This window comes from Hippocampus zosterae, chromosome 8 (genome assembly GCF_025434085.1).
Source record: "Hippocampus zosterae strain Florida chromosome 8, ASM2543408v3, whole genome shotgun sequence".
NCBI lineage: Eukaryota > Metazoa > Chordata > Actinopteri > Syngnathiformes > Syngnathidae > Hippocampus > Hippocampus zosterae.
Genome location: NC_067458.1, coordinates 9,601,759 through 9,625,433, shown reverse-complemented (window position 1 = coordinate 9,625,433; position 23,675 = coordinate 9,601,759). Strand labels below are relative to the sequence as shown.

General features: G+C 40.9%; 1 protein-coding gene across 1 annotated transcript in view; it reads right to left on the bottom strand.

Annotated features, from left to right (window-relative positions):
• Nucleotides 1–23,675, bottom strand: part of abca7 (ATP-binding cassette, sub-family A (ABC1), member 7) — a 32,807-nt gene that overhangs the window by 3,107 nt on the left and 6,025 nt on the right. Inside the window, exons 12-48 of the mRNA XM_052074410.1 lie at nucleotides 23,439–23,636; nucleotides 23,155–23,360; nucleotides 22,846–23,022; nucleotides 22,106–22,328; nucleotides 21,644–21,865; nucleotides 21,317–21,521; nucleotides 19,251–19,364; nucleotides 18,803–18,974; nucleotides 17,552–17,683; nucleotides 17,028–17,167; nucleotides 16,798–16,935; nucleotides 15,724–15,881; nucleotides 14,197–14,278; nucleotides 13,823–14,025; nucleotides 11,877–11,976; nucleotides 11,113–11,255; nucleotides 10,565–10,689; nucleotides 9,941–10,042; nucleotides 9,624–9,816; nucleotides 8,305–8,399; nucleotides 8,059–8,091; nucleotides 7,254–7,353; nucleotides 7,099–7,173; nucleotides 6,835–6,998; nucleotides 6,483–6,660; nucleotides 5,371–5,486; nucleotides 5,043–5,187; nucleotides 4,773–4,896; nucleotides 4,491–4,662; nucleotides 4,218–4,344; nucleotides 4,020–4,082; nucleotides 3,546–3,652; nucleotides 3,311–3,452; nucleotides 3,010–3,144; nucleotides 2,052–2,155; nucleotides 1,797–1,889; nucleotides 443–689 (exon numbers count right to left, since the gene is read on the bottom strand). Coding sequence (XP_051930370.1) covers nucleotides 443–689; nucleotides 1,797–1,889; nucleotides 2,052–2,155; nucleotides 3,010–3,144; nucleotides 3,311–3,452; nucleotides 3,546–3,652; nucleotides 4,020–4,082; nucleotides 4,218–4,344; nucleotides 4,491–4,662; nucleotides 4,773–4,896; nucleotides 5,043–5,187; nucleotides 5,371–5,486; nucleotides 6,483–6,660; nucleotides 6,835–6,998; nucleotides 7,099–7,173; nucleotides 7,254–7,353; nucleotides 8,059–8,091; nucleotides 8,305–8,399; nucleotides 9,624–9,816; nucleotides 9,941–10,042; nucleotides 10,565–10,689; nucleotides 11,113–11,255; nucleotides 11,877–11,976; nucleotides 13,823–14,025; nucleotides 14,197–14,278; nucleotides 15,724–15,881; nucleotides 16,798–16,935; nucleotides 17,028–17,167; nucleotides 17,552–17,683; nucleotides 18,803–18,974; nucleotides 19,251–19,364; nucleotides 21,317–21,521; nucleotides 21,644–21,865; nucleotides 22,106–22,328; nucleotides 22,846–23,022; nucleotides 23,155–23,360; nucleotides 23,439–23,636 — 5,253 coding nt within the window. The remainder of the gene's footprint in view (nucleotides 1–442; nucleotides 690–1,796; nucleotides 1,890–2,051; nucleotides 2,156–3,009; nucleotides 3,145–3,310; nucleotides 3,453–3,545; nucleotides 3,653–4,019; nucleotides 4,083–4,217; nucleotides 4,345–4,490; nucleotides 4,663–4,772; nucleotides 4,897–5,042; nucleotides 5,188–5,370; nucleotides 5,487–6,482; nucleotides 6,661–6,834; nucleotides 6,999–7,098; nucleotides 7,174–7,253; nucleotides 7,354–8,058; nucleotides 8,092–8,304; nucleotides 8,400–9,623; nucleotides 9,817–9,940; nucleotides 10,043–10,564; nucleotides 10,690–11,112; nucleotides 11,256–11,876; nucleotides 11,977–13,822; nucleotides 14,026–14,196; nucleotides 14,279–15,723; nucleotides 15,882–16,797; nucleotides 16,936–17,027; nucleotides 17,168–17,551; nucleotides 17,684–18,802; nucleotides 18,975–19,250; nucleotides 19,365–21,316; nucleotides 21,522–21,643; nucleotides 21,866–22,105; nucleotides 22,329–22,845; nucleotides 23,023–23,154; nucleotides 23,361–23,438; nucleotides 23,637–23,675) is intronic.

Below are 23,675 nucleotides of genomic sequence, written 5' to 3'. Positions count from 1 at the left end.
CACCCAGCTGGCCTGGGAATGCCTCGGGATCCCCCGGGAAGAGCTGGAAGAAATGGCTGGGGAGTGGGAAGTCTGGGCTTCCCTGCTAAAGCTGCTGCCCCCGCGACACGTCCTCGGATAAGCGGTAGAAGATGGATGGATGGATGGCCAACGGCACAATCAGTGTCATTTGCAGCACGTTACTTTTTGAAATTGATGTGACAGCTTAATGAGATCTCCACAAGTATAATGAATAGTATACCGATGGGTTTAGTCGTGATCAACGGGATCAGTGCATTTCTGAAATCTTGGTCTTTTTTTTTCATGCATTCGTTTAAACCTAAGTAAATTTCAAATTCGTAAGTAGGCACTGTGAATCCTGCCTTGCTGAAATACCATCATTGACTACCACCGCTCCATTAAAACATGAAATGTTCACTGTTTGCTGGAATCTTGTCCTCACCTGGTCCAAAGTGGTCTGTGACACGGAGAAGTCACTGATGCCCAACTCCTCATATTTGGCCAGCACGTCAAACACTTTAGCCAGACAGCAGGCATGTGCTGGAAGCTGGTACTGCTGCACGTTCTGGTGCTGCTCCTTCAACTCGATCATGGGAAAGGTGTTCATGATAAAGTTTTTGACAGGGCATGTGTCTGGATTGGAATCACTGTCTGCCAGACGCAGGATGATGGTGTAGCCATCACCAAATCTGTATCATTAACAAGGTGAAGTTATTTGTAGGCTTTTCAACAGCAACTTGTCATGTGTTCAGTGCATCGATACTGTATTTTACTGTTATCATTACGGTGACAGAACGGTTATTTTTGAGGGCTGAATGTGGTGTAAAAGGTTTGAGAATCTACAAGCAGTAGAACTGCTCCTAAACAAGCTCATGCACATGCAAACTAGAAATCATCTGATCTGTGTGATTCTCAACCAACCATGAGTGTGACGTCAAAGATCATCAGTTGCGCCGTGAGAAATTGGCCAATGTCAATTATTTGGACGAAAATGTATTCTCCATAAAAAATGCTTCTGTTAATATATCCATGCCAACCACGAATAGCAAGAGGCAGAACAATCACATGCTCTTCCACCAGATGATAGAATGTAAATAATTAAACACTCAATTATAGTGCCACCGCTCTGCATCATGGGATATAGTGATGTGAAAATGAAGCTTCAAATATGCTTCGTGAACCACTTGTTTTTTGACTCCTCTAGAATGATAGTGATTTAAATAAAGGGAATAATGTCATGACAAGTTTGTGTGCTTTCAGCCCAATGCTGAACAGAGAGTGCCATCTACATGAGTCAAATAAATACTTGTTCATGAAACAATTATGAAGCTTTTTCCCATCGCTAATGGAATTAAAAACCGCAGCTAAAAATAGGTCACCAAGTCATGAAAATTGGCTTATGTCTGAACACAGAGATGGCAACAGATGGAGCATATTTACTCCATCGGTTTCGGTGCAAATGTGGGTGACCGCAGTCCTTACTATGACAAAATTGCGCTTTGTCAAAGTGATTTTATTGTAAATGCAATTAATCGTTCAGCCCTCCTATTACTTTAGCTCGACTATAAACACCACCAGGTGACCATGTCAAATACCACAAACTGATCATCGGATCCAAAGTTAACCTAAACTTTATGGCCAACAATAATAAATGGCTCAGAATGTGAATACAGTAGGTGACACAGTAAGGGCGCAGTCGGGACATGTGGGCATATTAGGTGAATGATGTCAAACAAATGAGTTGTATTCAAACACCCCCTGCCCCTCCACACACACAAACAATTGATTTTGGTTACCTGTTCTTCAAGTGCTGCACAGAGCCAAGACACTTGAAACGGCCATTGACCATGATGGCCATTCTGGTGCAGAGAGCCTCACATTCCTCCATACTGATCATACAAGCACAGCATAAAAGCCATCACCTTTCTACGAGACTGTGAATGTGTTTTTATGTACATTCAACCTTTTTGTCAAATATATTGACTGCTTGATCAGTGCTGGTGCCATGACATTTATGAGTTGATGATGGCTGAGTGAATAGTCGCCTCTACCTGTGGGAGGTCAGAATGACAGCACTTCCCTCTTTGGTGAAGCAGAGAATGCAGTTCCACATGAACCTTTTAGCCTTGGGATCCATGCCCGTTGTGGGCTCATCCTGGGGGCAAAGATGGAATTAGAAAGAAATTAATGTTTGAGAATGCAGGGATAGTATTCAGCAATACTGGTTAGCATGTGGTTAGCACGTAGGCCTCACAGTATAAAGGTCGTGGGTTCGATCCCAGCTCCGGCCTTCCTGCGTGGGTTTTCTCCGGGTACTCCAGTTTCCTCCCACATTCCAAAAACATGCGAGGCAGGCTAATTGAACAGTCTAAATTGTCCCTAGGTGTGAGTGTGAGCGTGGATTGTTGTTCATCTCCGTGTGCCCTGCAATTGGCTGGCAACCACTTCAGGGTGTCCCCTGCCTACTGCCCGAAGACGGCTGGGATAGGCTCCAGCACCCCCCGCAGCCCTCGTGAGGATAAAGTGGTTCGGAAGATGAATGAATTTAGGAGCAAGCTGGAGTACCAGACGAAAAAAATCGGAAAATGGATGGCTGGCTGAAATTTTTATGCAGTTATTTTTATTTTATACTGTATGCCGTTTGTGTTTATTGATTTAAAACCCAAAACAAGTCAGAAGTTACTCACAATTTAAGAGTGTACTTGAATAGCATTTTTACTGAGGATGTTTTTTTAATCTTACTCAGGCATTTATTTGGAGGAGTACATTTTACTTGAGTCATATCATTGTAAAGTAACAGCTTTCTTACTTGAGTCCAATTTTTGGCTACACTACCCCCTCTGCTCTTTATGGTCACCAATGGCAACACTTCTAGTTTTGCATGCTGTCTTTTTTAAAAACTGTTACTTGTCAATTACAGCCAGTTTAAAGTCACATCTGTTATTATGGTGCTTTCGCCCACTCTTGTTACCTCAAGCATGCTTGTCAACAAGTCTCCACGTTGCTCACCAGAAATAAAACAGGCGGAGCACCAATGAGGGCGATCGCGGTGGAGAGTTTCCTCTTGTTGCCTCCGCTGTAGCTTCCAGCCTCTTGCTTGGCATACTGACTCAGTCCCATTTTCTTCACACCCATCGTAGCTACCTAAAAGACAACACAAAATGTGCATTTGTAGCCTAGTTATGGTTTTGGTGAAATCTAATTAAAAATAACCACTTTGGGTCTACACGTATTTTGGAACAAAATTAAATGTATAATGTTCATTATGTTCTCTTTTTTTATACTATTGGTGGATTGTTGTTAATGGTACCTCGGTGACAGACTCCTCAGGTATCCCTCGTAGACGGGCATAAAGCTCCAGATGTTCAATGCCAGTCAATAGGTTGCAGATGGCGTCAAACTGCGGGCAGTATCCCATCAGCTGGTGAACCCTGTCCAGCTCTCGCAGGGCACTTTGAAATGAAGTAATGTATTAGAGTCCTGTAACGCATAGGTCTTTGGATGTCAGTGTCGTTACAAAAGAGGATGTCAATGAAAATGTGAACCTGTGGTGGTTGAGGAAAGCCTCTCCAAAGGTGATCGACGTATCCCCCGTCAGCATGCGAAACGTAGTTGTCTTCCCTGCGCCATTCACACCGAGCAGGCCAAAACACTGGAGGACAAACGTTACAGTATATAAATAAGACCTAACATAACACGGGGGTAGGACTAGATAAGTTCTTTACTTCTTCCTACTCCCTTGAACATAATAACTGTGTTGAATGATGACTGATTTCTCTTTCCTTTTTCCTATTTAACTTACCTTACTTTCTGTCAAATTATTACTGTATAGGTTTTATGTTCAATAAACAAACGCAACAAAAGACTTTCACATGTAGTTAAATGAATAACTCTGATATTGTCAATTAAAACTGGGTATACTGTATTATCTTCGCTCTTCTATTCAGAGTAAATTTGCGTGTGCAAGGTGTCTTAATGTTGTGGCTGGCTGGAGTAAAATGCCTGAACATCGCTCCCACCTCGCCACGTGGAATCCCCAGGCAGAGCCGACTGACAGCCGGTTTCTTTCCAGCTTTGTATATCTGAAAAATGTACAATTTGATGAAATGCACTAAAATCTGAAACGTGTACAGGCCTGTGCGTATATGTTTAACTCTTAGTCCACTTTACTTTAGAATAACTGCTTCTTAAGATCATGGACAAAATAAAATACACACTTTGGTCAAGTCAATCATGGTGAGGATGTCGGAATCAGCGAAGCCTCTTTTGACCCGCTTTCGTTCCCTGGCCACATCCTCATCTTCGGGGCCAAGAGGAAGGTCATCAGACACAATCGACCATGGCCTGAGCACACAAAACCACCACAGTTTGATAGCATTTTCACAATTAAGACAGATGTGCACTGTGACATTAGTAGGAATCGAATGCAATTTTTTGCATTAAAATCAGTCAACACAGCAGAGAGAACAGTCTCTAAAAACTGAGCATACCTGACACATGACAGACAAAGACGGGTGTTTCGGAAACTCATGTGTCCAATGAAGAATTTGTATTGCAGCATTAAGGTGAAAATGAAGAAGACAACACCCTGTATTGCCATAGCAAAGAGGTTCTTCCCAACAAAGTCCCACTGCAAAGGGTGGTCCGAGCTCTGATTCATGCCTGAAGAAAACAACAACCACTATATCATGAAAGCTCTGGGACTGCTTGATAAGCATCAGCTGTAGCTCAACATAATTAAGTACAGTATTTTAATTCGAAGATCGCCATACCTAGTCTCTGAGAGACCTCAGTCATGGCTTGGTTCTTAGCCAGGTCCATGAGACCTCTTCCCAAGCAGTAATGAGGGAAAATGAGTAACAATTTCTTCAGGACCTTGTTTAGCTTGTCTAAAGACTGTAAAGGCACAAACGTCCAGAAATTATTTTACAACTGGAAATATAATGTGTGAAGTTTTAGACACAGGCTCAGTTCAGTTCTAACACAGTTGTAGAAGAGACTGCCAGAAAAATACAATATTAAAGAGCGGCTTGTGATTTTACCTCATCTGCAAACAATTCCAAAACAAATGTTGCAATGCTGCCATTAATTCCAATGAAAAGGTTGACAGAGGTCAAAACAATATAGGCCGTGCTGGGAACGGTGAACACAAAGGATGCTGGATACATCAAGGGGGTGACAGACCACCTAAAGTGATTGATGACATTTGTTTGTATAAGATAAGATATCCTTTATTTGTATAATGACCAAATATAATTAAAGATGGGTATCTTAAAGATATCAATATTTAAAATATATCAGCATTGACATGACTCACACCATGTGTGCTGAGCTTTATTGAAGATGTGCACAAACTGTGCCAATACATACCCGTAGAAGAGGAGGAGCAGGATGAGAGCTGGCAGGTTGGTCGCTGAGACATACGCTTCTTGCTGGAAACTGATGAAGATGAGGACCACGATAATGGCTGGGATGGTGTAGTTCAGCTGAAGCAATGGCAACATTCAAACAAAAACAAGATTGACCCTATTGCAGCGACCCCACCCCACCCAATCAAAATCAGTGTTGGTACACGCATGCTACCAAGAGCATGCAACCATCAAGCACAGATTCTTTTCCTTAAATTAATCTCATGGCCAAAACGCTGAAAACAGTTCACAACGGGTCCACATGATGTACAAAAACCACCATATGACAAAACAAAAGACAAATACAACAAAAAAACAGAGGTCCTGTAGATGGCTGCCAACTACAGCGCAATCACATCTAAGGCCAATTTAGAGCATTCAGTCAACCAACAATGCATGTTTTTGGAATGTGGGAGGAAACTGAAATACCCGGAGAAAACCCATGCACATAGAAAAAAACTCCACACAAAAGGCCAGAGGAGGATTCAAACCTGCAACCTCTGCACTGTGAGACGAACATGCTCAACATTTGTCCCAGAAAATTCATAAAAAATAAAATTTTGGTGGTTGTCTTGCAATATGAGCATTGTGGAATTGCGTGGTTAAAAAAAGAAAAATGAATGGATATTTTCTCCTAATGACAAGAACTGTTTTCTTTTTTTCTTTTTAATCATAGATTATGGGCCCAAATGATCAAAATGCCAACAAGCTGAGACTAAATCGCATGATTTTCTTTCACAGATTATTAAGTTAATTAAGTATAAGTGATTTTACTAAAAGGCAAAAAGCAAAAATTAAATTGGTGAAAGACGCAAACTAGTATCTAAACCAAGTGAGAGAAAATACATCGATTGCTCTGATCATTTTGAGGCTGCCGGCAAAAGCATAAAAGCAAAGTTTTGTTTGTTTGAACTCCGCCTGCGTGCATGGCAAATGGATGATGTCCTCATCCCACATTCCATTATGCTTAAAACTTGGCGATGAAATTTCCAAATCACTCTCCTATCTTAGTTCATATGCTAAACGAATGCCCACGCCCAACACACAAGGTGTAGTTCTGATATCTGTGCTGACCATGTCCCAGCAGAAGTTCGCCACCCAGTAGAGGATTGGCTGGACGCCGCTGACCAACTGCAGGTGTTTGGCTTTACTGGCTCTTTCATCAATCAGGAAAAGCACAAAGCTGGCTGGCACAAAGGACATGGCAAAGATCACACAGACAGAAATCACGATGTCCACTGAAGATGACCTCCTAAAAACAAGAGAGGAAATACCAAATTACCATTGCAACAATTGATTTGATCGATTCGCTTTTACAACGCGTACATCCCTACCAATCACATGGAGAAGAAAGAAAAAATGCCAGAGATCATTATCTCATCTAGCCATATTTGTCATGCATAAGTGTCACTGATGCAGTACTCACTGGGCAATTTGGCTAAGCTGCTCCTTGCTGAGGTTCAGCGGGTGATTATATGCCGTGATGCTTGGTCTACGAGGGCCATGTTGAAATCCGGCTCTGAGCAAGCCGTTGTTCACCACGTTAACAAATGACACCATAGCGTGCCAGCCTTTGTTATTGAACCATAGCTGTCGGACAACAAAGAAACAAAAAAAAAAAATCACATATAAATTAGAAAATTCCCTTTCTTGCTTGTGGTTTGGTGAGAGAGAAAATAAATTATGCTACCTTGACATTATTTTGTGCATCGAGGCGTTCCAGAAACCCAACCAGTTTGTTTAAGAACTTATTCAATGCACTATTCTGAGAAGAATAAAACATGTTGCATTGCACAGTGTTGAAAAAGACAAACAGAAGGGAAAATTAAGTAGCATATAATATACCTGTGGAACTGAGAAGTCATTTTTGATTTTTGTAACTGAATCTTTGATATTGATGTCCTGAGGTAAAGGCCTCACACTTCCGAGGGAGAAGCCTCCATACCTGCAACACAGTGACTTTAATAACTTCCACATGGTTGAAATGAAACGGGCTTGGAAAAGTGAGTTTCTGTTGGATTGATTATTTTTAGTCATCATACATTCGCTTATGCCTGACATGATAAATTGATTATGCTTGCAAAGAAGAACGCTTATGCTTGCAATCATTAATTGACTATGCCCGCAATGAAGATCGCTTCTGCTTTTAATAAAGATACATTCTTTATTACGTACTCACATTTTATCCATTATATACTCACTTTTATAATCAAGAATGCTTGGTGCACTGTGTGGAAGTTTAGGGACGCAACCACATTTCCGAGGACGTGGTTGGGAAGAGATAAGTGTTAAGACTAAACAGTGAGCAAGGGTGAACAGTGAATGGAGCCATCAACACCAGCTGTGGCGTGATGTTTTTGTGACAATTGCACACATGTATGTAATTTGCACTCACATACACACACATAGTCAAACAAGTTCAGTGTGTGTTCAACAGCCCCGACCCTTTAGGTTGGACACACTTATGTAGGAGCTTTCCCAATAAATGAGGTGAAGGGGGAGATCGTTAGGGTTACGTGTGGAGAACTGAAACCGAACGCTTCTCCTCGTTCCCTCCTGGTACCAGAATTGAGTCTCCTGTCTCCTCCTTGTGTTTTATTCCTGAGTGTCAAATTGGACCAAACTGACAGTTTCCTTTCTTGGAATTTACCTCAGTTCATTCACCAACTTCCTGGACTTCATTCTGTAAGAGAACATTTTTATTATTTTTGGGGGGTCACAATTAGCCTGGATTCAGAGCTTATATGGAAACAAAAATTCAGTATATAAAAAAATTTGAAACAATACAGTACAATAATGTGATGACTGTTGCCAAAGATGAATGATTCTGAAAGAGTAAAATGCTATTTCCATTGATCTTAATTTGAAAAAAGGTTAAAGACCATAGAAAATGTACCTCTTCCGAAGAATTTGTGAGTAGGTTTTCACCAGGTAATCTGACATATTATAACTTGTCAGATTTTGCATGATGACACCAGGATACAGTGTGACCTGAAATTATAATATAGGGACATCAGAAAACATTTGACATTGGAGAAGCCTCAATATTCGGTGATGCTGTTCAAAAATCACACGCCATTTCAATTTTGAAAAAAGGTGTTGCAACATCGTTCGTGGCTTTTATTGTACAGTATTTGATTCCAATTTCCTCTAATGTTTTAGTTTTTCTAAAAACAACGTTCTCTAACACCTGAATTTCCCCTGTGGGAAGCAAGAAATAATGACCTCACCGATCATACAGTATATTACAGTATTTCAAAAGCATTCAATGAGGAACTGCAATGCTCTTAAAAAAATACATGAAGATGTTGCTGAAATTGACAACAAAGGTATTTTTGTTAATAAATTGCATTCAGATCCAAGCAACTAAATCAACAATCAAAAATGCAGAGGACAGAGCAGGGAAAGAATAATTTTAAGGCTGTGAGCAGCATAGAAATCATCCATTAAGCTATCCTCAAAATCTCTTAGGTAAGGGCAATCTAAATGGATGCATGATTCTAACATTTTAAGAAATATGTAAGGGACAAAATTTTTAGTTCGGTGTACCGTATTGGCCCGAATATAAGACGCCCCTGATTATAAGACGACCCCCCGTTTTTTCAAGACTCAAGTTTGAAAATAGACTTTTTGAACACCAAATTAATTTTTATACCGAAAATAATTACAGTACATCTGAAAAAAATGATGAATATTTTTGTGAGAAAAAGCGTGTTATTTTGCCTCATTAAAATCTTAATATCTGAACATTTAAATATGTAAACTAAGGTGCAATTACATTCATAAATGAATGGCTTCTGGTTTTTGAAATGTAAATTAATCATAACTTCTCCTCAGCTGCCGGTTAACCTGGCCGATCTTTGACCCACTTTTCTCCAGATTGTCACTACGTTTCTCCATTTTCTGTTATCTCTTCTATTATTTTCTTCTCTTTTCCTTCTTACCACTATTTTTTATTTTTCTACTTCGTGCTACCGCTATTTTTTTTTTTTCTGGCAGGGGTTCACTGTGGCCTGGGGAGTCAAGTTCAGCATTCGCTTCCTTGATATCTGGCACCATCTAGTGTCGTGAATAGGTATGGGTATGGGTCTCGACCCCGAATATAAGACGACCCCCACTTTTTCAGTCTTATTTCAATGCAAAAAAAAAAAAAGTCTTATATTCGGGCCAATACAGTAAATCAGTGAGGATATGACATGGTGACATCATACTAACCTGTGGAGGGGGAAGTCCGCCAGCTCCCTCTGGACAGACTGGGAGCATCCGGCGTGAGTCCTCTGTGCTGCACTGACAGTCGGGCGAAGGTTTCTCCTTTGTCCAGTTGACTGTGCTGAACATTTGCCAGGTGGAGTCAGGGACCTGAGGCCGCTTAAACACACGCCCTTGTTTATTTTCATGCCGGTGGGTACTGCGGGAACATGGGATTGGCGGATAAGGCAAGGCAGCAATTTTTGTCCAACACAAAGAGAGCAGTAGTAAGGTTTAGCTTAAATGAAAATGTGTTTTAATGTTTTTACATGTTTGAATCTTACACAGTGCTTTTCTTGTTCTCCATACATTTGGAATCGAAACCTGGTTGGTCCAACAAGGCTTCCAGTAACTTTTCCATGGGTAGATTTTTAGGAGCATCCATGCTATAAATATGTCAGGTCAGAATGACAATTAACAAGGTGTCAAGATAAAATCTTGCATCATGACAGGCTGACTTTTATAGTGGTTAAGGAGGTGATGGAATGAGTCCTGGATAAATATGACTAGTAATGTTGTTTTATTAATCAGTCACCCGCACAAATAGATCTACAAGAGTCACAGTGAAATGAAACCCAGTGCAGGACACAAAGTTAACAATGTACTTCACATACTTTCACCTTACATAAAAAATGTTCATTACAACAGAAAACACTTGGTTTTCCATTCCATTTCAGCCACACAGAAGTGAAAATTTCTTAGGTACCATACTAAGATGATCCCAAAATAGAGGTAAAGAACAGTTCATCTGGTACTGATCACAACAGCCTCCTTTCTAGAACAGTATGAAGTAGCAACTTAGTAACAACAACTTAGTGCCAACAGGCTGGCCAATAAAGTCAAGTTCAGTGCATTTAGAGTAAGCAAGCAAGGACAGACCAAATTGAATACATATTTATTTAGTATACCTGAAGAAAATGGACTGTTTTCCATACATGCAAGGCTGGAGCTCCAGGGCTGGGTACTTCCCAAACGGTGGTACAAAGCGACTCACAAACAGGGCCATCAGCACAAACACAGCAGGCAGCACAATCTATAGCACACAAAATTACAGTACAATGAATCCAACTTATCGCGGGGGTTGGGGATACATTCCACACTCACGTGCAACAGGTAAAAATCTGCAATATAGAGAGACAATATACCCCTACACATTTGTGTGAATATATTTGAGCACAAACAATTTCAAACATATCATGTATAAAATCATGTAACGATTGTAGTGTGTGTGTGCCTTTCGGAGGAGGGGCCTGTTGGGGTGGCATGTGACATCAGCAAGTCTGTTGATTGCATTCTATTGCTCGCCAATCCCACATTCGAGGGTACTCAAAATTATACAAAATAAAAACGCTTTTACCAGTTGCTTAAAAAGGGTGACACATCAGGAAAACACTTCATTTCCGAAGGATGCAGGTCCTTCATAGTGACCCACTTTTCTCCTGCTTTTTGTGATCACCTGAGCAAAGAGGGCTCGACGACTTCTGCGAACATACAGCCATCGTTTGATGAAGAGAGCTCGCAGTTGCTGCCATTTCAGGCTCCATCCAGTCAAGGTGGCACCTTGGCCAAGCCTACTCAGCAGCTCTTCCTCCTGAGGCTCTGTGACAAAACATTGTGGGAGCTTGTTAGGCACAGAGAATCCATTATTTTTCTCAGTTTTGAAATACTTGTGAAGTTGAAAGACAAGCTCGTGGACAGGAAAGAAATGCTGTGGCAATGATGTGTTTGTTCAACTAAAAGACAACACAAATTAAACATCCAATGATATTGCGCTCTTTCTTCTCACACATACGCTGCTCACAACCCCTGAAGCTGAAGGGTATAATTATGTTCCGTGAATTGTTGTTCGCCTGATTTCTGCGTGGGCAGCGTGGGTTTAGTTCCCATTCAGTGTGAATGTGAGTGTGAATGGCTGTCTGGCTCTATATGTGCTCTGTGAATGACTGGTGAGCAGCAGCCAAGGTGGCTGCGTCCCTGCGACCGTGAGCAGCAAAAGCTACAAAATGGATGGATAATTACCATGCCAATCCTGATTTCTTTTTTTTTGGACAATACCATATAACTGAAGTGAGTTGCAATTTATTTTGTATTACTGTAATTTGAAGGGTACCTTGCTGACAAAGTTTTATTTCTTCCTTGAAGTCGTACAGGAAATGAAAATAGTCTGAGGTACCATTGACATGCTAGGACAGACAAACACACACACACACACACACACACCTATCTTGGGCTCTTCCTCCTTTTGCGAATGCTTAGGAAGATCAGCCTGCAACCCTGGCTCTGCTTTAACCTCAGTTTCCTCCGCCACTCGTAGAAAGATCTGGAAAAGACATTACATTTGTTCACATGCTGATATAGTACGGTACTCTTTCTCACTCGGCGTAAGAAATCAAAGCTTTGAAACCAAATTTCATTAAAAGGGTTTAAATAAGTGCAACACAGTGGACTACTGGTTAGCATGTCCACCTCACAGTGCAGAGGTCAGGGGTTCCATTCCGGCCACACTTCCTGTGGGGAGTATGCATGTTCTCTCCCTGTCCCTGCGTGGGTTTTCTCCAGCGTCTCCGGTTTGTTTGTTTGTTTGTTTGTTTATTGAACATAAAACATATACAGTAATAATTTGACAGAAAATAAGGTAGATAGAATAGTAAAAAGAAAGAAATCAGTCTTCATTCAACACAGTTATTATGTTCAAGGGAGTAGGAAGAAGTATAAAACTTATCTAGTCCTACCCCGTTATGTGTTTGTATCTAATATATCATTTTTATATCCATCAGAAAAGAAAAAAAGTAAAAAGGTTTTCACCCACATTCTAAAAACCTGCATGCTAGGTTGATTGATCACTCTAAATTATCCCTAGGTGTGCTTGTGAGTGTGAAAGGCTGTTGTTTGTCTGTGTGCCCTGCCATTGGCTGGTAACTAGTTCAGTTGGTCCAAAGTCAGCTGGCATAGACTCCAGCAGACCTATGCCCCTCGTAAGGATAATGCGGTTCAGATAATGGAGTTTAAATAAATAACCTATTTTCATTTCAAACAATGCGTGCATAGGAATAGTTGTTACAATTGTTATTATTGTCGATGTTTTTTTATCTTATGTGTTCTGTTGTGTTATTATTACTTTATATTAAATGTTCTGTACAGCGCTTTGTTGCACCTGCAGCTGTTGTGAAAGCGCTCTATAAATCAAGATGTATCGTGTTACAGTGATCCCTCGCTACATCGTGGGGTTTTCCCCCAATGTACTGTATTCAGAAAAAAATGTTGAATGGCACAGAGGTTTTGTGTATGGCTGTATGCATGATTGGTTCCCGGTGCGACGTTCACCAATGACAGCATAATTGGATTGATCCCGTGACCTGGTTGGCTGTGCATCTTCTGAGATGATTGGCTGTGCATCTTCGCAGCACCGCTCAGCACCTTCCATTGTGTCTAGTCACGTGGTTTACTCTCCGATCAATGTGTCATTAGGTGCTTGCCACTTTCATCAGTGTCGAGCCACATTGTTGCCTCTGATCAGTGTCTCATCAGCTGTGGACTCTGATCAGTGTCTCACATTGTTTTGTTTGCTATTGCTTGCTAGGGGGGTGCTAGAGCGAAAAGTGATTGCGAGAGAGCAAGAGAGAAAGAGAGGGGGTGATTGGGCTTGTTCGAAAAAAGCAGCACTTCTCTCGCCGCCTCCTCGTCATCAATAGAGATGAATTGTTTTATCATAAACACTTTGGCTGCGCGCGTATAGCTGGCCAACAGCTAGCTGGAGGCTAACGGCGGCGCCACTGTCAGAGCAGCATAAAGTGAGAGTAACACAAGTCTCTTTGTCCCTCTTAAAGGGCAATGCTGATGAATGTTAATTACTGTATAAGGTTTTATAATTACCGATTTTAGTAAATATGTGTACTGCTGTAGTCTTTGCCTCAAATATGTAAACTATAAATACTGTTGCATATTTTAACCATGCTGGTACACACATACACTTTCAGAAAAATTCCTAGTGGGGGAGCCAATGGTCCACTGCGGTTTTTCACTTATAGCGGCAGGGTCCCGGTCCCCATTAACCGCAATAAGTGAGGGAACACTGTTTTGAGGTTAGGGTAACAGCACCATCTGTTGGTTTGGAATGCATATTACAGCCCGCAAATGTGTTTTCGTGGGGGCAGAGATATGCTTACGTCCTCCAGTTTGCTGTCAGACAGGCCATAGCTGAGAATTCCAATCTGGTTTAGATTCTTATCCAGTTCAGACAGAAAGACAGCCAGGCGGCTGTTCTTGGAGGCTTCGTGGGGTAGATTTAACACCGCCTCACACTGCGACTCATCCACCAGTCTGGAATCAGGAAAGTGGCGTTGTGCCAAGGACAGCAGTGCTTCCATGGCTGCCACAAAGAGGTCAATCAGCACATAAGTCATGAAAAAAATGGTCATCATTATAATCACAATCAGTCCGTATGTCAAAACAATTATAATCAAACTGGAGCGTGAAAAAATCCTCTGAAATCTAGTCTTTAACCACTTCATGTCATGTCAGAATCATGGAGAATACTCACATGAACTATTGTCCACATTAGCCAGACCTGTGTCTCCATTGCAGGATCTGGGTGTACCTCCAGTCTGTAATAAATTGCTGTCCTAAAACACATTATGTTACATTACATTTTTTCAACATCTTCAAATTTCAGTGTTAATCAAAACCGGATTCTGAACACGATTATACTTGTCAAGGTAGAATTTTAAATACAGGTTTTATCAGTATTTTTCTTTAATTGCCTGTAGAGTGAATTCAGAGATTTGTTTGAAAATACATTATACAAGTTTGAAGTGATTTGCGAAAACCTGCAAAGACTGAGAATTGTGTCGTACTCAATTCCAAAGATATATCATGAACTGTTTATCATTTCAGATTTTTACAGGTTAATTGGAAACATGTGTCATGATTAGGCATAAAAGCTTTCTTCTTTTATGCCCCACAAGTAACACAAGTAACATATAATCGCAAGGAATTTAGAGATCATCAATGGTCCATAATATCGTCTACAAATCTGGAAAAATCTGCGGAAAGGCCAAAATCCAATATTAAATGCCCGTGATCTTCAATCCCTCAAGCAGCACTGAATTAAAAACCCGCAACCAAATTGTCACATGGGCTCAGGAAGACATTTAAAAAAATTGTCAGTTAACAGTTTGTAACTACATCTACAAATTCAAGTCAAAACTATACCGTGCACTGCCACAACCATATAGCAGTGATGGCCAACCCTTTGTGATTGAAGATCTACTTTTCAAGCAACTGACCTCCCGCAATCGACCTATTACCGCATGTGCACGCATTCGCACATGCATGAGCACGCATTCGCACATGCATGAGCACACATATACGCATGTCATGATGCGACAGCCATAATGGCCCCTAACATGATCGAAAAGTTTGTGAAAAGGAAATCACGGTCTACGTTAGTAGAGACGACCCGGAGGCATGGGATCCACTTTTTGCAGCGTGTTAAGTGCAGAAACTATCGTACGTAAATGTACCATTTTAAAATGCTTCTCCCGGCGCTCCAGATTGCCATTCTTTGCCAGTGCCATTGGTGACTTGTACATGAAACAAACTTTGAATGAGAATAATATTTAAAAAAGATAGATCGCAACAGCTGTGTGATTTCTAACAACTTCTGTGATACAGGTCACGTGCCACCGTAGGTAAAAGCTGACCTGTTTTTTTTTCCATTTAATTTTTTTAATTTAAGTTAAACTGATCAGATGCTTACGGTGTTGTATACTTGAAAAAAAAGCAGTTTGAACACTATTAAATATCTTGTATATTTAACTGAATATAGGTGGACAATTTGCAAATCATTTGATTTGTATTTTTAAATATTTTTCTTAATGCTTTAACACAACATCCTAACTTGATTGGCATTGGTTTGTCTTTATTTTCACATTAGCAGGAGTTTAAGGTAAAATGTTGAAAAATAATTATGTTTCTCTTTCTTTTTTGTTCAGAAACTTAGTTTTTAAAATGGCGAGAAAATGCAGTGTGGTGGCACGGACACTGTCACTGATAGTACTGTTGCTACCTTTTTGACAACAGTCAGGGAGTAGCCAGATCCCAGTTTTGATTTAAGAAAAAGTGGTGATCCGCAGCAGCACAGCCTTCCATGGGAGATGATGGCAATGCGATCACCAAGTAGTTCTGCCTCATCCATGTAATGAGTGGAGAGGATTATGGTTCGGTCTAAAGGGGAAAAAAGGAAATAAAAAAACACAATTATGGATGCTGACAATGGATCCAAAAAAATGTCCAAACATTACCAGTTATTATTCATTCATCTTTGAATGAATGAACCAGTTATTATATAGTTCTGAATTTAAAAATGAAACGAGAAAGAAAAAAAAAACTTTCAACAGCCCATGGTAATTTTTGGCTTGTTTTCTTAGTTTTTACAATTTTGCAACGGCAACATTGTCATGTCTCGTCATTTAAGTGGTTTGGCTGATAAGCGGTTTAGTTGTTGGTTCAGTGTGATGAGCGGTAATGATAATTTTAATAACCAATTCATCTGTCTATTTTGTCGATTTAATCAATAAATTGTGTAAAAATATAAATTATTTATTGAAAAAATGACATTATTTCAAACTGACAACACATATACATTTTGACTCAGTTACTGGTTAGCCACAGAACATGTCAAGTACTGCCGGTAAAAGTGTTTGTTTACCAAAGTAAAAGCAATTGTTTTATTTTGATTCAACACAAAGACAATCAGTTCACTTGCATGGAGGACTACAGATCCAGTAACATTTACTCTTGGGAAGCTGAAATTCCAAGCTTTTAGACAAATTTAAATTAAATAATTGATAAATAATCGAATTGATAATCTTATACTTATACACTTCTAGTTAAAGGTAGGCAACTACCGATTGAATAAAATGTTAGGGTGCTGATAAAATGGAAAAAAAGAGCCTAAAGTGAGCTTGGTGAGCATCATCCTGATGCATGATCTTTTAAGGCAGTGTTTTCTCTTTCTCTCTGCAGAGAATATTCAGATGTAATATAAAAGGTTTTGGACCATTGTTTTCTTCTATTCTACAGACTACATTTTAAAGCAAAAAAATAGCATGCACCTTAAACTATAACAATTTCAGGTCACCTTTGCGATATTTCAGCAACAAGTCCCAAATACTTCGACGGGAGTACGGGTCCACCCCTGCTGTAGGTTCATCCAAAACAACCACCTTGGAGCCTCCGATAAATGCTATTGCCACAGACAGCTTTCTCTTCATGCCACCTGGTGGCGATGGGAGGGAGATTACAGGTAGACGTTTGCAATTTTCAATCGAAAACCCCACTGGTTACCATGCAGTACTTGTATGAGCTCACCAGAGAGCGTTTCAGTTTGTTCATGACGTTTGTTAAGAAGTCCAACTTCTTCAAGCCAAGAGTCGAGCTGAGTCTTCACTTCTTCTTCAGACATACCCTTCAGACGTCCATAAAACCATACATGCTCCTCTACTGTTAGACTGTGGCAGAAAGCCAGACAATATGAACATTAGTGATTAATCAAACCTTTAACTCATAAGTACACATTCACTACAATCCCAAAACAGGAGAACTTTGATGTTTTAACTTTTGAATGTGCATGTCCAACTGTTCAATGTTTCCGGACTTTTTGCACAACTTGCAGTTTTCTAACAAGCTGCTGAATGGGAGCATTTATTTGATCCAGGAATTGACTGATAAATTACGTGGCTCACACTCTGGGAAACTTAAATTAATGACGTAACGATGATAAAATTTCAGCCTTTATAAAGACTGTCTCTGCTTTGGAGATTTTGGCTCTCGTGTGGAAAGAACCGTTGAATTGACTTTTAGGGCCAGCAAGTGTAACACAAGACAATCCTTACAAATCAAACAGGACATTATGTTGCGGACAAACTCCAAGTGTCCTTCGGATGGCGTCTGTGTTGTAGCGGATGTCCATTCCATTAATATACACTGTGCCCGAGGTGGGTGGGAACAGACCGGTCAATATCGATCTGGCAGAGAAGTGTACATGTTTTTTTGTGATTAGTACAGGTTCTGCAACAGTTCAAAAATGAAGTCAATTACAGGATGTGAATTGAAATCAATGATATGATACAAATTGTGTAAACTTAAAGGGACACTTGCATGGGCTGAAGGTTTGAATTTTGAACAATTAAGCTTCCAAAAAGCCTCTCGGAACGCAAAATGTTTCCCTATCTTGGTGACTTACTCAAGAAAACAGACAAGATATGACATAAACTGCACGTAAGCTGCTCATTTCTTCATTAGCTTTTGAGTCAGCCATAGAAAGGCGAGTTGCTTTCTGATATTTTAAGAGGTTGAAGTGAGTCTAAGTAGAGATGTCTACATACATTTAGGGGCCTATCGAAGCCCGCAGTTTTGATATTAGCGATGTATGATGTATGATTTTAAAGGGACAAAGAGTCTCCGGTCCCTCCTGTGACTCCGGCAAAGACCTGGTGGAAGGGGAAGCTAAGTGGCCAAATTGCTGGTTTCCAGTAGGCAGTTTCAAAGTCTTTACGTTTTATTATTGATTTCTCCCAAAAAAATTACTGTCATTGAAAACGCAAGTTGATATCATATTTATGATCAAACTACCTGGTTCGCCGCCCTCCGGGCGGCTCATCAGCTAGTTCCTGCGGAAGGCTGGTAAGGTGGGCCTTCGGCCCACAAAAGTGTTGTTGCTTGGTTCGACTTTTTGTTCATCTTCATTGCTTATCGCGAAAATAAAGAGATGTTTAGCTCTACTAAATAACTAACAATTTCATTGCAATGCTTGTGGGTAGACAACATTTTTTCGCTAAGATGCCCGCGCGATCGTAGTGAGCCACTGCCTGAGCAGCGCAGTGGCGGCGCGCAGCGGCGCGGTGAAGTAGGTACGTTTTGAAAAGGGACAGACGGAAGGACAGACCGCGTGCGGGACGACGCGCAATATATATTATTATAATAAGATATGACATAAATGGAGCTTGATAGTGAAAAATTGACCATCCCGGGTCCAAGTGCCCCTTTAAATGTTTGGGGAGGGCTACAGTTTTTTTTTCGCATGGCTTCAACTTTAAATCGGATAAAACACAAATGAAACAATCCATAACTCAATCTGCTCGTACATGGTGGTAGTTTTTCCCGCTCCATTGTGACCGAGAAATGAGGTGATCTGCCCCTCGTAGAACTTCAGGTTGAGGTGGTTGACCGCCAGCTTGGCTCCTTTCTTGTATATTTTCACCAGGTTACTTATGCTGACGCCAAGGACCAGGTTACTTGGGTCTACTTCAATGCGATCTACACACACATACAGTAATAGCGATGAACAGACTATAAACTTTTTACCTGAACAAATTATACTCATGGTAAAATGACAATATTCGAAATAAAGTACGCAGTGACTTTTGGTCTCCAAAGTGGAGCGGCCTGCAAATGCAATAAAGTACAAACAACAATGTAACGCTCCGGAAGTCACTTTACCGATTCCCACGTGCATTTGTTTCCCCAGTCATGCTGGCAGGCAAAATATGTGAAGGAAACAAAGGCAAAAGGTGCGGCAGCTTCTCCTCTCACCTTTACCCTGCTCCATAGGGGCTGTGGGGATTGGAATGCCATCCTCCAGCGGAATTCCCCTCCAGTAGTTAATATGAAAGAGGAAGTACCACGGCCGGGGCATGCCATATTCACCTGAAGGACACACACATTGTCAACCACTCAGTTACTGCCCAAACAATACCACCGCAAATCACAGCAATTTTTGTCAGAGTACCGTGTACAATGCGTGTTTAGTGGTTCTTAACCTGGGTTCGGTGAATCAGTCTCGGGGGTTCAACAGAGCCTCTGCCATGGTGCTTAAGACACACCCGACTCAACATGTCATTTAGTTATGACACGCCCGCTTGGCCATCACTGCTTGGTTCATTTTGTGCACAATTAATAAGCGTCTATTTCCGCTTTATCCTCACAAGGGTCGAGAGGAGTGCTGGAGCCTATCCCAGCTGTCTTCGGGCCGTAGGCGGGGGACACCCTGAAACGGCTGCTTATATATTATACTTATATTAATTGTGTTGACTTTTTAATGCGTTTTTTTTAATGTCTTGAATTTGCAAAAAATCATATTTTTATTTTTCACTAATGAAGGGTTCGGTAAATGTGCATATGAACTGGTTGGGTTCGGCACCTCTAACAAGAACCACTGTGCGTGTTCAAAGGGCTGAAGTAAACGGCTTGCAAAAAGCAAGCGGCACCGTCTTTCGATATTATTCACGTTTTCATATTATTGAATGAGACGATTTAGTCAGAACAACAACAAAACAAGTGTCTCATATGGAACGGGGCAAATGTGTAATAATTTGCTGGCCACGTATAGGCTGTGCCCAAATTCACAGGCCGGGTCCTCCAAAGACCACATGACATCACTTCCGGCGCAACTTGACAGTGTCCAAATTCACATCAGCCGTGTCCAAATTCGTCACGTTTTATGCAGTCGACAAAGAACCCAGCCTACGAACTGTCTTTCTTGAAACCCCTTACGGTCAAGTTGCGGCTGAAGTGATATCATGCGGCCAGAATATGCAGCCGAAAACGCGGCCTTCAGGGGACGCAGCCTACGAATTTGGACACGGTCATTGACATCATCATTCACATTCGACAATTTAGTCTTCCATCCATTCTCTGTAGAGGGTTTCCCATCCTCTGTTGCGCCAAGGCATCAATTTTACATGAGAAAAAAAATCACCACCAACATAAATACAAAAACATCAAGAAAGAACACTGCAATAATGATGATCTCATCTCTATCTACGTACTCACAAAACGAGCCACTCAGTGTTCAAATTTGGGGCAGTTTACTTGAAGAAAAAGCTGATCTACTTTACAGGAAGCCATAATTAGCAACAGATGGGTACACAGCTTTATTGCATCTTTTGCCATTTAATGTGAAAATATTTAATTATTCTGCCAGTCAATATAAATCGCTGGCATAGAGAGATAAGAACATTTTGTGAACTTTTTTTGCTGACATCTCACACCTCGTTCTGCATCACTACTCCCTGCTGCTTTCCATTACGGGCTCATTCACAAGGAGATGGATCCTATCCGAGCTGACTTAAGGGAATAGGCAGTGTATAACCAGCCAATAGTGACAGATAACCCTTCATGCACACATCTATGGACAATTTAGTTTATATTTAAATTATTTAATATGCACATAAGGAATTGTGGGAGCAATCCAGAATAGCCAAAAAAATAAAACGGGGAGAACATGCAAACTCCACCAAGAGACACTGTAATCAGCAATACATCGTGATGCCCAGATTTTCATTATATCGTCTGAAATAAATGTCTTTTTTCGTAAATCTTTAAAATTACATTGTACTGTATCATCTTTGTAGGTAAGAAATACATGAATATAATATTATTCTTTTGTGTTGTATTGGTGATACACTTCACTAAGATGTCCCCCCTTGGAGTCACTCACTTGAGTTGGATATGAACATGTCTTATTTCTGTTTCTTCCCAGAGAAGGAAATTTAAAAAGAAAATACAATAAGATGTTTCGTCGTCACCATTAATTGTTTTGCATACTAAAAGATGCACTTTGCAAAATGTACCACAAAGAAAGTAAAACGCAATCATACCAGGGAACACCATTTCGATGTACCAAGCTGCCACGGCATAGATGAAGGCATCCACACAAAGCATCCCAATAGATGTCGCAAAGTTGTATGAGTCGCCCTCCACCGGACTGGACGGCATATTGGACCACTGGATCCCAACGCCTTGCTCCTCATATAGAGAGAAATACTCACAGCCGAACCCAAAAGCCACAGGAGACAGAAAGCTCTGAGAAAAGTAGGTAGAAATAGCTTTTAACCAAAACACAATGTTCTTTTGTAGCACTAAAAGATGTATTGAGCACAAATGCTAATTTCAGTTGAGAAAAAAAAAGTTCACATTTCACTTACGGCAAAAACTTTAATTGTGGTGGTGGCTCGGTCTTGCCACGCCACAAACAGTACGTATGGAAGGTAGAGGCTAAAGTATATGAGCCCCCCACATGCGGCAGCTATGTTGGCCTTGGAGAAGAAAGTACTGATGAGGAAGCACTGCATGATAGTGGCAGTGGCAAATGCCATCAGGAAAAGAAATACGACAACCGCGTTGCTATATGGCAGGATCTCGCCCCACTGAACACAAGGAAAGGGACACGATTCATTAAAACACAAAAATTCATTCTAAAACACAAACTATACATTGGCAAAAGAAGTATTGTGACACTTCATTCAGTCATTAAATACATTGAATAGTGATTGCACTGCTTCGAGGACTTAATAATGGTTTTCAGATTGTGGCCAGTCCCTTCTATTCTAGTGTGTTATTTTTGTCTCATACATTTGATGCACCGAACAACAAGAAAGAGTTCTTGCCTTAAGCAGACCAATGAGGAGTATAGCAGACAGCAGGAAAGGCACCAGACTGCTGATGAACCAACTGAGCCACAGCGTTCCTGTATTCAGACCCATGATTTTCATGGTTTCTTTGAGCCTGGCTTCCTTCTCGTATACCACCGCCTTAATGATTACCGCCACAGAATAGATCCAGGCTAGTGTCAGCAAAAGCGGCAAGGTGCGATTCAACACTCTCAGAAAACTGTGGGAACCAGATGGAATTATGCAATTGGTAAATAACAAGAAATGAACCCTGTATGAGTTTTAAAAAAAAAGTACACCAACCAATCTGAACAATATGAACACTTACACCACTTGCTTACACTAATACAAAATTGCCGTGAATATTACATTGCTTTAAAAATAAACAGTTTTGATTGACAGAGAAACACGGCAAGGCGACCGTTTCCCATTTTGTGACACTCATGTAGCGTAGCGGCACAAGCAAAATATTAAATACCTCTCAGTGTAATGCAGTGCAGTTTTTGAGCATGACAACCACAATAATAAACATGAAGTATTGAATCAATAGCACCCCAACAGTGTCAATCAAAACTGGGCGACATTGCATCTGTAAAAAAATCATTTGGATGCAGCTCAAGTACTGCATCTGCTCAGACGGTCAAAATGTTGTGATCCGTGACCTTTTCAGCTCAATAAAAAGGTGTAGAATCGGGTTCAAACTGCATCATCCTGAATTTTGACATGGCGTGACTTACATATCATCCACAAAGCAGGGGTATGGCATTTGCTGTAAGTAGAGGCCAATGTTTTGCTGCGCTTTTGTCATAATACGGGACACGGCCTTCTCCACCAGGTCCTGAACATATACAAAGCCTCCTTGAATGTACCGCATGTCGTTGATTGGATCAGCTGCCGGACCAGGTTTCCAAAACCTGGAGGAAAAAAAAACACCATAAACAATCAGCATGCTTAAGTATTATTAAAAACATTTAGCTGAAATATTTTCACTTTATAGTGGCATTTTAACTGGCACAAGCGTTGTCATATATAAATTATTAGACTACCTGTCTTGGATATTATCAGTGCGGGTAACATCATCAATGTCCATTCGGATCTTATAGTTGACATTGGATGGCAGTTCAGCAGCAGAAGAATTGGGTGGGTCAAAGACGACACCTGCCCAAAACTGCCCATCCTCAACGAGCTCCAAAGCCCTGCCGACCAGCTGATCTTCACTCGTCAACCCTTCCATCTTGTTTATGAAAAAACACTGTTGGGAGACAAGCGGAGAGCTCGAGGTGTGCACTTGCTCAGTTGAGTAATTAAAACTACATTGGAAGCTACAAACCTCAGTGACTTGTGCAAGGTAGGTGATGGTGTCATTGACATTTTTGTACAAGTCTCTCCATGTTGAACTTCCTCCAGGCCTCCTCTGTGCATCTGATGAAGGACTGGACAGGAAATGAGCCAACTGTGCGGCTGTCCATGACGTGTTTGCCAGTCGCTTGTTGACCAGTGTCGATATACTTGGCAGCTGGAGCAATCCCTGTTCCCACCGTGCAAGCACACACACGAACACACATTT